We start from the raw sequence: 15,379 nt of genomic DNA, 5'->3' as shown, positions 1-15,379 counted from the left end.
TTTCTTTATGTACCCGTATTCTGTTAGGAATGGAAGCAGTGGATTCCCAAAACTATTCATTTCTATATATCTGTCACCACAAGTTGCATGTGCAATGATCAGAGCTGAATTCAACAACTCATACATACATCTTCAAATGTTGCATAATGATCACTCACTGCTTTCTGTCATTCAACATTAATGAACAAATTAACTCTCTCTTTACATCATGGAAGATTGATCATAAATGACTTTACACTATAACCTAAAATTCACTTGAAGAAATGTACCTCCCGTGACAAAGATTCCAGGAGCATCTGGAAGCCAGGCAAGGGTTCCCACACTTGCTGACATGGGCAGGATATATTTAGTGACTACTCGCATACTGTTGACATCTACCAACCACAGGGCCCCACTTCGGTATGCTACCAGAAAATAGTCTGGTGAGCAAGTGTCCCATTCCAATGCAACCAATCTGGGTCCCTCACTCTCATCATTCACTACACCGCCACCCTCAGGGAAGGCCGAATATCGTGGTTTCCCAATGTCTGCAAGAGAGAGGGCAGTGATTAAATGCAATAATAGTGGACTAATCAACACTCATACATATCTTTATCACAGTCTTCACAGCACTAGCTACCATTCTTCCTTGTGCCATTGTACTTTCCATTTTATTTGAATATCTATCTTTTCTATTACCACACTGAGGTACCTAAAATCCCTCACAAAGTCAGGACTCCCTTCATACAGTAGCACATCACACTGAATTACTTTTTATTTCAACAATTATCCCTTTTCTCTTACCAATATTTACCATCAGAGTACAAAACATACAAACATTCACAAAACTGAATGAGTCTATAATATCCTGCTCATTATTAGCACGCAATACTGCATCACCTGAATACATCACATCTGAGTTAATCCACCCTTCACCATCATTTATGAACCCTACCTCTCTAACCAGTGGTCGGTGGTGGCAATCATCATAGACTCACTTGATATAGTGCTACCTACGTCTTCCTTTGACTTTATTTATATATATATATTTTTTTGTGTGTCTGCCCTCTTTTCTTCCTATGTTCTCCACCCTTCCTGTCACTTTTTAATACTCTTCATTCCACATCAGATGACTCTACACTGTGTGACAAGCTTAACAGTTTCTCGTAACACGCAAAACTATTTATAACACTGGGTGGTAACCATATGGCCAAATAACATGATGATGTGGAACCTACTATGATGACCCTATTAACTGGGTTGAAATATGCAAATGTAACATCCACCCACAAACCAAACCTTAACACTGTTCCCCATGCCTCACCACAGTCAGGCACTGTCTGCCACAAGAGAACACTGACTCACTGCATGAGATGACTCTGCAGGGGTAGATGCTTGCTTGCAGTTGATAGGTCTGCTCAGCTACACAGACAAGGGTTACTCAACAGCAGCAGCAGCAAGAGCAGCAACAACAACAACCTCTCTAACCACAACATGAGTTTCAACCTCTCTCATAATCCCATCCACATTCAGTATATGATGAATAGCCATGGGCAAATCATACATCCTTGTCCTTCTCTCTAGCACTTATATTAATCCAGTGACTTAGACATCCACCAACTCCTTCACAAGCTTCACCACTACCACCACCACCACCACCACTGGGCCACTTACTTAGACATCGACCTATGCTTTGCCACTACCCCTGCCCCTGCCGCAGTCCCCATTGCCACCACCATCATCCCATAATTTTTCCTAACCACTGATGGTGCAGGGTAGTGTCTGGAGGGTAAGAAAAAATACGACAGAGGGAGAACTGAACGACTTCATGCCCAACTAAAAGAGCAAAGAACTCTCATTCACCATTCAAAACCCTGAAATCTGACCCTTTCACAGGCATAACTTTCCACATCTATTGGTATGTGATGCACATTAATTATCAGCTAGAAAAAGCCTGATGATTATCACATTACTGGGTAAAAACAGAAGTACCAGACCCTTGTCATATGCTCCTCTGTGAAAAATTCTTCCATCCAGATCAATCCTCTGTCAGTTTTCAAGCTTCATCAACCTTCCTATCTCACTTTCTTGCTCTCATTTATCATATCTATCCACCTACTTCTTGGCCTACTATATCTCCTCCTCCCTTCAAATGTCAAAAACCACTTAGCTATACCCTTTTCACCACACTTTCACATTAATTTTCTCCATATGAACATACTACTAATATCATACAATCTCTTTATAGTAATCAATGGCTTTCCATCCACAATAAACAAACAGTACATAAAATATTTTATAATGCTTCCCTATGCACCTTGTCATAAGCTCTTTCCCACGACCATTAATGCCATAAACATCTTATACTCCTCATCCATGTATCCTCTACCACTCCTGTTCATCTCTCACCACATATTTATATATATCCCTTAACTTCTTTATGCTGTAATGATTATTCAATTCTCCTCTCATACAATGTTCAGCATGGAGATAGGTGATGGTGATCATCATCCACTCACCTGATGTAGTGCTGCTTACTTTTCCCTTCACCTTTATCATTCTTTTTCTGTGTCTGCCATCCTCTCTTCCTATTTTTCCCATCCTTCCTGTTATTTTCTATTACTCTTCTTTCTACTTCAGGTGGCTCTGGACTGAATGACAAGCCTACTGATTTCCTGTAACCCAGGAAACCATTTACAACGCTGGTTGGTAACATTATAACCAAATAATGGGACGATGTGGAGCTTGTTATGGTGCCACTGTTGTTTGGGTAGAGACATAAATGCAGAAACTGGGAACCAAACCTCAACGCTCTTCCCTGTGCCTCACTATGGTGAGTTGCTGTGTGCTGCAGTGAACTGCATAGGATGGCCCTGCAGAGTGTTTGTTGACCTGCAGTTGGTGGGCCCGCTTGACCAGACAGACTGGGGTTATTAACAACAACAGCAGCAACAATGTTCAGCAGACTCTCACCATGATACTTCTGCACCCACTCTGACTGCCTTTACTTTTGCACAAAGGCACAATCACCAGTTTCTTTCACTCCACTGGTACAAAGCCATCCATCCAAGCTGTTTTGCATATTTCCAATAAACTTTTCATTCCATTTGCTCCAATACATTAATTTTTGCATATTCCTTATCAACACCTCCTGCCCTTCTTCAACTTCTTCATGACATTGTTCCCTTCTAATGTTATTCTTTGCACTACATTTATTTTCTCTGTGTACTGTACACCAAAATAAATCATGTTTACCACCACTACACTCCTCAGTACACCACAAAAACCAGTCATGGTCACCATATCTGCTCTCATCATTTCATTCATCAGCCTTTCAAAACAAGATGTTTTTTTTTTTCTCTTTGCTCCTTACTTTGTTTCCAGTGGTTAGTATTCTTTCCCTTTCATCCCTCACATTCTCACACTTTTTCCACTCTCTCATCTACATTTCTGCACCTCTTACCAAATCACTTCCCACTATCAGAGTAATTTATATATATTTCTAGATGTGGGAATAACTTTGGGAGTGAGCCTGTCCTTCAGTCACTTGTCTGTTCATTCAACCATTTACTATGGCTCCAACATTGGTGCATGTGTCAGCCTGGGTCACTTAATGGTAGTTCTCCATGCTGCATGGTTTCTAGTAGCCTCTGTTCAGTCCCTTATCCCAAAGGCTACACTCTATGACCTCATCCCAGGTTTTCTTCAGTCTGTCTCTTGCAACTCTATCCTCAACGTTCACACCAATCTGTCTCTTGCAACTCCATCCTCAACATTCACACACCACTCGCCCTCACTAAGAATTTTTGGAAATGAGGTGCTCCACTTCTACAGACTTTAACATTGCCTCATACTGGAGCTCTATGATCCTGCATCTACCTAAAACTTTTGTACTTGTTCTTTTTATATCATCAACTACCTCTTTACTAACTCATTCACCTACTTCCCTCCTCCTTTCTTTTCAACCCCTTTCTTGCATCCACTCTGGCCAATTCAAATCCCCAAACTATTCTCTGCCACAGCCCATATCTATCCTGCAATCTTTCCTATAGCAGTCTGGTCTACTTCTTGACCACCACATCCTCTACCCTGCAATAGTGACTTTCCCATACCTTACACTACCTCTAGTTAAGTACTTTTCTCTAAGCATATGAATTTCTTGAAAAAAAAAAAAAAAAAACAGTCTTGATTCTATATAAATATCCCAATACTTCCACAAAGGCCCTCCTGTTCTCTTGTGACACCCACAATTACAGATACATGACATATTCTCCATCATTTCTACTTATTCCTTCAATCCAATGACACATCTACTAGTTCATTCTTGCTATCTTCGGACAAGCTTTATTCAACTTAAGAGCAACTTTGAAGTGGAAGGTTTAGGTAAAGACTTCACTAAATCCTTCATTACTAAAGGTTTTTCTTAAGCTGACTAAAATTGTCTGGAAGTTGGAAAAAAAATAAATAAATAAATAGTTTATCAGATTAACGAGGTCAAGCAGCTTTAACTGACCTTCACGGTAGACTGTAATCTTGCCATCATGGTGACCTATGACTAGCCTGCCTGGGACACTTGGGTGCCAGCGGTATGTGACAATGGGTTGGGTGTAGCCATAGTCCTCCCTGAAGGCATATGGCTCACTATTGTCTGCATAGTCCCAGAGCTGCAATGGCCCATGCTGCGTGCAGAATGAGAGTAGGTCTCTGGTTGGGGAAGAGGAAAAGAAGTAAGCAAAATATACATGTTTTTAATAATTCAGCACTCTCATCTTAATTGTCAGGACCAACTTGCCTAGCCCCGGACTCCTATGCTCCTCTTGGGGCAACATAGGACTGGATGATGGATGGATTACATCAATTCATTCGCTGTATTGCAATAATGCATCAAACGCTAATGAAACAGTATCATTACGATTCTTTACCTTCGCAGCACAAGTGACTTCTATCACTGTTTTCATACCTGAATGGGACTTCTTTCTAGATGCCATGAAGGCACATTATTAAGTGCATTATTATACCAGGTGCTGGCAATACTAGTGACATATATGCCATTGTCCCTAGTTCCTAGTTCAGTGAATATACATGTTCAGGCAGGTTCCCATCATCACTCCATGATTCAATAAGGGCATACCTGGAGTGCAAACCAGTCAAAATTCACCCATGAAGCAGTCAGCTTAGAGGAGGTGTTCCCTTGTGGAGCTGAGCAACTAGACTTGTTTGTCTCTGGCTGCCCAGGACCCTCCCTCTGTCTTTTCAGACAATAAGTGACCATCTTTTGTATGATGTATTCATCAAGTAACACACTTACCAGCCAATTATTATCAAAGAACTGGCTTATCTGTCTCCCAGCTTCCTCAGTAGCTGGCAAACCTAAATCAAAATGCTGTAAACTTAGAGGCTTTGTTTACATGCACAGGTAGGTGGAAAAATTGGTTGAATTGCTTGCAAGCACCTCCCTCTTTCTAGTTTAACAAAAAACCCACTTTTTATTTGATGTGTTCATATGTCAAACATTTATCAGTCAACTGAAATGAGCAATTTGACTTACATCATTCATCTCTGTCATGTAAGGCATCAGTCCAGCTATGTTTGTTGAAGTGTACAGATACATCAGTCAAGCTTCTTATTTCTTAAACATTTTAACGTGCCACAGAAACACTACATGTGCTCTTTGTTTTTATCAGTCAAAATGAATGGCAGAGAATACAGAAGTAACAGTGAAATGCCAGGGGCTGGTGTTATCACTTACATGTATTATTTTCAGAAAAAAAAAAAAAATCCATTCCTAATTATGCAATTTCTTATCATTTGGTAGCATTTAAAAAAAAAAAAATCTTACTCCATTCCTAACTGTCCAATTTGACTAAAAATTTACATACAACATGCCATACATGCTGGCATTCATTCTGCCAAATTATGTTAAAATCGGTCTGGAAGTTTAGTCACCCATATTTGGAGGGTGGGAAGGGAGGGGGAGGTTGTAAGTGATAAGTAACTGATTTCGTTGTTACAAATGTAGGTTACTGATGTTAGTGAATGGGATTTTTTTTTTTTTTTTTTTTTTTTTTGACAAGTTCTGGATTAATGCTATCTTTCATTTTCAAGATACAAACTCTTAAATTTTGAAACTATGTTATCTTAAAACTTACATTTTGGATATACACCCCTTCAATTGCTGGGTCCTCATATGCTCTTCCTGTCATTCACAAATAAAGTAATTAAAAGTGAGTGCCCATACATAGGCATATCTCCTTAGTGTCCATCTCAACATGCTCAGTACAGTCATGTCTTAGTGCCTTCGTATGTCATAGGGATGTATCTTAGTGAAAACTTATCACATATCAATTTATTCTACAATGAGGCTAATTTAACATAAGTTCAATGGGGATACAATGGAGATCAAGAGCCACGTAAGCTAAAATCTCAAAATACATTTCTGCCACATGCCTGAAATACGACTTTGACCAGTCCGAGCCGTCACCAAAGGTCCCCCTACCCCCCCAGGCTAGGGGACAGCTGAAGGGCCTGGACAATCAGTCCAGGTCCTCAGGAGGAGGTGAGGAGAGATGGGGAGGGTAAAGCAGTGAGGCTGAGGGAGAGTGTAGTGGTGAGGCCAAGGGGGAGCACAGTGGTGAGGCCAAGGGCAAGCGTAATGGTGAGGCTGAACGACAGCATGGAGGTGTGGCAGTGGGGAAGTGTGGGGGCGTGGCGGTGGGGAAGTGTGGGGGCGTGGCGGTGGGGAAGTGTGGGGGCGTGGCGGTGGGGAAGTGTGGGGGCGCGGCAGTGGGGGAGCATGGCGGTGTGGTGATGAGGGAATGTAGGGGTGTGCCAAGCCATGATGAAGATGAGACAGAAAAGACGGGCAAGTGAGGCAGGATGTAGCATTTGCACCCCACTTGCTGATGACCTTGCATCTTCCTCAGTGCTGGAGGCTGTTGCAAGGAGGAAGAAGGAGGTGATGGTGGTCTGCAGTGATGCCTTTTTTGCAGTCACCTCAAGCGTTGCTCGATGCCTCGTGAGAGAGGTCGAGTATTTCACAGTAGATGCTCTCCACTGTTGGGAACCCTGTGAAGGAGTGAACACACTCTGGCCCTACTTTCCTCCAGATGACATACAGCGTGCTTGACTGTACCTCTTTCCATGGCACTGTAATACTGTAGATGAGTATTTTATATTTCTTCCATAACCGGCACAAGGCGTCAGTCTCCCCTGAGTCACTCACCCTCATAATTTGCTCCATGGTGCAGCAGAAATAGTGGGCATTAAGGGTGGCAATGATACCTTGGTCCATGGGCTAAAGTAATGATATGCAGGGAGGCAGGTACACCACCTTGATACTGTCCATCAAGTCCTCCATGCCAACAAAATGGCTTGGGGTACTGCCTACCAGGAGCAGGAAGCAGTAGGCCAGATTGCTCTGGCTGGCATAGTCATGCAGACAGGGGGACAGGTAACCTGCTATGTATGATCAGCAGTGTGTGGAGATAAGCCAAGCCCTGGGCTTATGCTTCTAAATAACCCCTAGGTTCTTAATATACCTTGACAAAGCCCAGGGGTTCTCCCAATTATATATGAGCATGGGTTTCAGCTTAAGGTCCCTCACTGCATTCACACCAAGGAGGAGGGTAAGAAGATCCAAAGTAGCTTTAAAACCTGGAGCATGTCATTTTCCCTCACTAATATAGGACTTACAGAAGGCCCGTCTTGTCCAAGTTCAAGACCTGTTTTGGAAAGTATCCCCCTTCCTTGATGATTGCCATTAGCATGGTTGGGAAGACCTCAGCTGTCACATGGTCAGCATTACCAACCTTCCCGTGCAAGGTCATGTGTCTAATGCCAGCACAGGCTGGAAACTGCTTGAACCACCCTATGCCTGCCTTGAACTCCTCTGCCTCCATTCCTCTCTTTTCCTTAGGAGCCTTCCACAGATCAAAAGCCTTGATGTACATGAAGCTATGATGCAGAGGCTGCTTTGCTCTGTTAAGTTCATTAACCCACAGTTCTAGGAGACATTCTATCTCCTCCATAATGGGCTCCCTAGTTTTTCTTAAGTGCTTAGTCTGGGTAGGGACATTTTGCATCACCACTAGGACAGTCTCAGAAAATTTAATCATGGTCAAGACCATAGACTGGGGCAGCTTGTGGACCCTGGTGATCTTGCTTGCCTCTGACCTTTATGATGTTCAAATATGTCCAATTTCATATCAAGGGAATGGCTACATCTTACCCTTTTAGGTTTGCCCTCAGCACCAACAGCAGCAACACTCTTTCCACTAGGGGTACCACCAGACATGATTTCCAAGTCACAAGTTTCAGTATTGTATTTCACACACAGGAAGTTATCACTCCTCTTAATATTGCACACTGGACTATTCATTGCACCCCTGCACTGTTATTTGGCAACAGCGATGGTGTTTCAATGGCCTTGGATGTGTGAGATGGTTCTGTAATACAGAACAGGGAATGCACAGGAGATGATCACAGCTGCAGGACATGAGAGGAAGTGGATGAGCAAGATGGAGACATGAAAGGGGTGGCATGAAGGAGGCTGCAAGTATAGAAGCCTAAGATGGGGGTTCTGTGCATGTAAACACTAGGCAGCTGTCTTGAGTCAAACATCTGACTCAGCTTGATTGCGGCACCATACACAGCCAACACAATTATAGTATAAACAAATTTCGCCATAGCTATATCAAAGCTGGGTATAACTTCTAACTCACCGTTTGATCAATTTAACACATACCAAATCATCATACTGTATACTAAGGCGTGTCTGTAGCATGTACTGTACTATCGGCACCTAAATACAAGTGGAGTAAAGATGTTTGATTTCTACGTAATCTCCAAAGCAGCCCTTAAATGATTATCTCCAGTTAACTCGAGGCTAGAATGTGATATAGTGCAAAAATGATAATAACATTATTGTTAAGAAGCTCTGAGAACTGATATGTAGTACAAAATGACAACATGTGATGCTTAGTCATTTATTTGCTAGTATTAAGTCACTAAAGCACATTAATTCAAACCTGTGCCCAGTGCACCATGCGACCACCGTTGGGACTCGGCAGATGCTGATTGCATACAGGACAGACTGTCTGCTTACACTCCACACACATACCCGCTGGTCAAGGGATGCACTGGAAGCAAAGTTTTATTATTTTTTTGACGCACTCACAAGGGGCAACTAAATACAGTTGGTGATCCTAGTGTATCACTCACTCACTGAATCCCTGTACCATTTTGAAGGATTAGGTTCAGACCTTATGGAGAATGTTTAGGGGTGAGGGGTATTGATGCTGTGTCTGGTGTACATCTGAGGCATGTCTGGAGTGTGTCTATGGAGCCTGTGACATGTAGTCGACGGCATACCTGCATCAAACCAAAAGAGCCACAAATATGATACAAAGGAGCAGGTCAGGGCAATGGGCAGTTAGCTGTATTACGACAGCCTGTGAGCCAGAAGGTGTCATTAAAGTGCTTAGCCAGTAAATACTGTAATTATCTTTCTCCTTACAATACTGTAGAGATGGGTATGACAATCAATGGTGTCCTTTGTCTTTTTTCTACCAATGTGTTCTCTACCCACATACATTATCAGTTAGGTAAGATCCAGCTATGAAAAAAAATAAAATAAAATAAATAAAATGCACCATTCAACCACTCAATTACCATTCAGGATCTATCTCAAGATCAAAATAATTCAAACAAACATCTGCTTAATAGGAATAGTGGGATTGGGTACTTTCCACTGACTACCAAGTAAAAAAAGAAAAAGGGAGGGGGGTGCAACACTTGTCATGTCCATATTCATGCATTTTTCTTCCACCTATTTTCTATCCCTCAGCAGTACTTTAGTTTTCTCAGCTCTCATCCCATGTCTTTACACATATTCCATTATCAGACTGTGTTCCATTTTGACCTTCCATGTCTTTCCCTATCCCCAAACTCCGATATTCAAATCCTTTCACCAATATTTTCATATCCATTCTTTCTAAAGGACTATATGCAGTGGCTGAGTAGTCAGTGTTGTTGATTGTGAACCTGCTGGCTCTTTAGTGCCAGGGTTCAAATCCTGGTGCTGGCAGCTGGCAGCTTAAGGCCAGTCTCTTCTCAGATGGGATCAAATACACCATAGACTCAAGTGGGGATGGCATCAAAGGCTTTACTACTATCTACTGCTGTAAGAAGAGTGGATTCTGAAGGTGTTGCCGGGATGATGCCAGCCTGTTGTCTGAGATTAGTCAGTAATGTGCTTGTAGGATGTAGTGATCGAAATCCGTGTTTTGAAGGAGCAAGGGAGATGTGAGGAGTGACTTTGTTGAGAATGAGGCATTCACTTATTTTGGATGATGTGCTAAGTAGTGTTATGGGTCAGTATGAAGAGAGTGTTGGGTCTGTTTGGTTTAAGTACAGCAGAGTGATGAATGTTCCATGTTTCCAAATACTGTACTGGGAATGCTACAGTCTGTGTAGGAGTAGTTGCAGATATTTGTGAGGGCCTAGATGCCTCGTAGTTCAAAATGTTTCAGATGTAGGTTGCTGATGCCATCTAGCCCTGTGCTTGTAGTGTTCTTTATTTTCTTGATTACATTATATAGTGGTAGGTGGGGGCACTCACCATCCACTCACTTGATGTAGTGCTGGTCTCGGGTGACTGCCTTTTCCTCTCTTCCTTCCTTCTTTCCTTCATTCCTCTTCTGTCTTTCTTTCCTTCATTCATATCTCTTCCTTCCGTGTACGGGTGACGCTACGCTAAGTAACAGGCCAAATGGTTTCCTGTACACCAGGAAACCATTTACTACGCAGGGTGGTAACGATATAACCAAACTATGGCACCTAGTGGTTTAGTGGGTAATTAAAGCGCTCCAATCGGATTGACCCTGTGCAGGTTTATATCCAAGGGGCGATTGGGATTTAATGCTCACGTAATGCCACTCAGGGATAATTGAGGCTGGTCACTCTAATCTTAAATATCAGGACCAACTTGCCTCGCCCTGCACTCCTACGCTCCTAAGGGGGAAACACTGGATTAGATGATGATGATGATGATGATTACATTATATGTCTGTTCTTGAGTAACGGGTTGTATTGTGATCGAGTGGAAAGGGCTGCCTATGCTGACAGGGTTGTATTTGTGTTGATATAAGCTACTTATGTTTGCGCTGTGGTTTACGAGTATGTCTGTTCTTTGTAGGAAGGAATGTGTTGGGTGTCGGAGGTAATGGCAGCATGGGTTTTGGAGGTGCATGTTTGTAATTTTGTGATACTGTCAAAAATTTTGTAGAGCCAAGAGGGGTGTGTGGAGTGACTAAATGTTGTCACAAAGGTTTTCCAGTTTTCCATTTTCTTTGTACTGTACTAATTTTGTTAACCTCATGTAATTCTTGGAGTTTTGTGATGGTGTATTGTACGTGTGGGTGAGGTGAGTTGTGTTTAAGTCCATTCTGTTGTCATATAAGGCGGGCAATCTCTGGTGTAAAGTCTGGGTTGTAATGTCTTCTGTTGCCTCATGGAATGTGGTGATTGTCTGCATTCAGCATGATGTTGAACTTTGTAATAGGCCTGTTAATGCTGGTGATGGGTGTGCAGTTTAGTGTGCTGATGTGTTGTTCTGTTTCTTCTGTGAATTCCATCCATTCTACTTCCTTGTAGCTTGTACAGTATATGTGAGGCATGACAGCTCTGGTTTGGATTTCTTTCTGTGAAGTTAAGGCTAGAGAGATGATCTGTAGTGAGTTTGGGTTCCATTGACAGCGTGGTGTTGAGTGCAAGCACTGGCAACAGAGTGGGATGTCTGAGGAGGAGGGTGAGTGGTTTGTGTGCTGTGAGATATGAGTTTATAGTGATGTGTCACTCAGAATGTACATGTTGATATGTGAAGCAATGCCGAGGCATCAGTGATAGTTTTGATTGTGTTCACACCTGGCAATGTTTTTAGCTTTAAAGTCCCAGCAATGATGGAGTTAGGTGTGTCTGTGTTAGGGGAAGGAGCTGAGAGTTGCACTGCACTGGTACTGCATGGGAGATGTTGGGGGAAATGTACAGTAAATGTTAAAATGTTGATTTCTTGTTTGAGACCAGATCTGACACTGAGTGACTATTTCTAATGTTGTGCCATTCTGAAGAAGCGACTGTGTTGTTTGTGTTGTGTCTTAGTAGAGGACTACCTGGTGAATGTATATAATGAAGCTTCCTACTTGGCCCACAGCTCTGTCTGAGTGAATGTGTGACTAGTGTCCGATTTGGGGGCTCTGTTGTCTTTGTGTCAGTTTTGTTTCTTGTAGGAGTGCTCTGTGTATGTGATAGCTATGAAGGAATTGTATTTCTCATGTTTTTTGTGGAGACCATCAACATTTAACTGTACAGTAATATGTTTATCTGTGTTCACAGTGGTGTGCATTTGGTGACTGTCTGCATTATAGGTATGGTGCTTGTGTGCAGGGACAGAGTGATGTCTGTGGTTGTTGAAGGGGGTGGGGAGAGTTGTATTTTGTGTGACAGGAGGAGTAATTGTGGATGTGTTGCACCTGTCATATACCCTGTGCATGAAGTGCACTGAACAGACCCATGTATGTCTTGCACTTGTGATGTGTAGGGAGCAAACAAGGCACATGTATCATATACAATACTGTTTTTCTAGAACAGTGAGTAACCAGAGGACACTCACCTGATACATGAAATCTACAAAAACTTACCTGGCAAGCAGATCATCATTACAAGGGTGCCAGTGAAGGCAAGTGATGGTTTTTCGATGGTCAGCCAGGATACTGAACAACTGCCATTCACTGCTCCCTGCTTCTGCCTGGAACAATGATGTTTCCAGTTACCGTCTACACTTTATTTTCTTGCTCAATTTGATATGTAATGTGATGTGCAAATATAGAAAGAAAATAATAATAATAATAAGACTACCCATTATCTGTGAGCCAGGTAGACTGTAATAATACTGTACGATAACACAATCTATGAAATACTTGACTATTATGTATCCATCCTGGATGACTCCCAGTGCTGGTTGAGTGACATGTGTACTCAAGTTGTGACTCTAAACAACTGTTATTAATAATTTTTCCTTCTACAATCAATATCTTCTGAGATTTCAATTTTCGACACAGACAGACACACAGAGATACATTTCGTACAAAAATAATGACCACTGACTTCGTCTATCTGGCTCAATAATAATAACAATAATAATATAATAATGATAATAATAATAATAAGAACAATAATCTATCTATCTATTGCCAGACGCCTCAATCCTGTTCGGGGTGGCCACAAACAAATCGCCTCCACGTCGCCCTGTCCCCCGCCATTTCACTGCCCCACTCCCAACTCACCCCCCCCCCTCTCTCATATACCTCTCCACCCCATCCCTCCATCTCATCCTCAGCCTCCCCCTCCCTCTTCCCTCCTCCACCTCACTCACATACACTCTCTTCGTCAGTCTTTCACCCTCCATCCTCTCCACATGGCCAAACCACCTCAGTGTGTTCCTCATAACGCTTCCTATCACATCCACATCCACACCACAACGCTCCTTTATATCCTCATTCGTCAGCCTGTCTCTCCACATGACTCCACAGGCTCCTCTTAAATAACTCATTTCCACTGCTCTCACTCTTGACTTGTGTCCTTCCAGCAACGTCCAAGCTTCACTTCCATACATTAGAGTTGGTATCACAATACTGTCATGTAGTAACTTTTTCACTTCCATGCTCACTTCCCTGCTTCTTATCACTGCTTTCAGGGAACCAGCAATCTTTCTTCCCTGCTGTACCCTTTCAAGCACTTCACCCTCCAAACCTCCATCCTTACTCATCACACTACCCAAGTACTTAAACGTACTCACATTTTCCAATTCCTCACCATTCACCCTCGCTGTACATTCACTGACTTCACCTCTCTCAAAGACCATAACTTTACTCTTCCCTTCATTCACCTTTAGATTCCATTTCTTACACACTCTCCCAAACTCATCCACCAAGCCTTGCAGCTCTCCTTCGTCTTCACTCAACAACACAGTATCATCTGCAAACAACAGTACAGGGAGTTTCCAAACACTACCCTCTCTCACCAGAGCCACTCCAACATCCACTACCCTACCTTGTATCTCTTTTATTACCACATCCATGTACAGATTGAACAACCATGGAGACATCACACATCCCTGTTTCATCCCAACCTTCAAAGAGAAAAATTCACTCAGTTCACCATCCACATGCACTGCAGCCTTAGAACCATCATACATACTCTTCACAGCATTCAACAACTTCCCATCTACTCCATATATTCTTAACACTTTCCACAATCCTTGTCTATCCATCCTGTCATATGTTTTCTTCAAATCCATGAGAGCCGCATACAACTTCTTTCCCTTCTCTAGAAACTTTTCCACTAAAGATCTAAGAATGAATATCTGATCTAAACAACCTCTTCCCTTCCTAAAGCCTCCCTGTTCTTCTCCAACTAATTCCTCTGTTCTTTCTCTAACTCTGTCAATAAGTATCCTACCATACACTTTTCCTATTATACTAAGAAGACAAATGGCCCTATGATTACCACACACTTCTTTTTCCCCTTTTCCTTTGTACAAGGGAATAAGTATACCTGACTTCCAATCCTCCAGGACTCTACCTTCCTCCCAGGCCATCTGCACATTTTCCACATTCATTCTACTACTATCTCTCCCCCATGCTTCAGCATTTCACCACACACTCCATCAATTCCTGGGGCTTTCCCAAATTTAACTTTCTTCATTGCTTCCACAACTTCTATCCTACTGATTTCTTCCTGTCTTCTCACCTCCCTCCTTCTCCCAGCCATTCCCCTCCCACTTATACTTGCATTACTTCCATCCTCTATGTTGAACAATTCTTAAAAGTGTTCTCTCCATCTGCTCACTTTTTCTCCCTTTTCCACTAGTAATCTACCATTTTTATCTTTCACTCCCCTGCTAACTTCACTTCCACCCTGTCTTACTCTTTTCACCTCTTTCCAGAACATTTTCTTACAGTACCTCTCTGTAAAACAATTAACTCCAAGCCCTTGGCCACCCCGTTTGGGATACATGACGTCTGGCAATGAATGAATGAAATGAACCTCCATTCTACACTCAAGTCCTGCCAAATTCCTCATCCGCTCTCTTCTTACTCTCTCTTACTATAATAATAATAATAATCCATCCATCCTACGTTGCCCCACGAGGAGCGTAGGAGCCCGGGGGTAGACAAGTTGGTCCTGGCATTTAAGATGAGAGTGACTAGCCTCACTCATCCCTGAGTGGCATTACGTGAGCAATCAACCCCAACCACCCCTTGGATATAAACCTTCACTGGCTCAATCCGATTGGAGCACCGTCATTACCCATTAAACCACCAGGCGCCAAAATTTGGTTATA

At 42.4% G+C, this 15,379-nt stretch overlaps 1 protein-coding gene across 1 annotated transcript in view; it reads right to left on the bottom strand.

Annotated features, from left to right (window-relative positions):
- LOC145413442 (WD repeat-containing protein 17-like) overlaps positions 1-15,379 on the bottom strand; it is a 163,212-nt gene that overhangs the window by 123,138 nt on the left and 24,695 nt on the right. The window contains exons 4-7 of the mRNA XM_080283132.1: positions 12,675-12,781; positions 9,006-9,116; positions 4,493-4,683; positions 270-527 (exon numbers count right to left, since the gene is read on the bottom strand). Coding sequence (XP_080139258.1) covers positions 270-527; positions 4,493-4,683; positions 9,006-9,116; positions 12,675-12,781 — 667 coding nt within the window. The remainder of the gene's footprint in view (positions 1-269; positions 528-4,492; positions 4,684-9,005; positions 9,117-12,674; positions 12,782-15,379) is intronic.

Source organism: Coenobita brevimanus, chromosome 96 (assembly GCF_032717465.1).
Source record: "Coenobita brevimanus isolate Jiangsu-jjx chromosome 96, ASM3271746v2, whole genome shotgun sequence".
NCBI lineage: Eukaryota > Metazoa > Arthropoda > Malacostraca > Decapoda > Coenobitidae > Coenobita > Coenobita brevimanus.
This window is presented reverse-complemented; position numbering and strand designations above follow the sequence as displayed.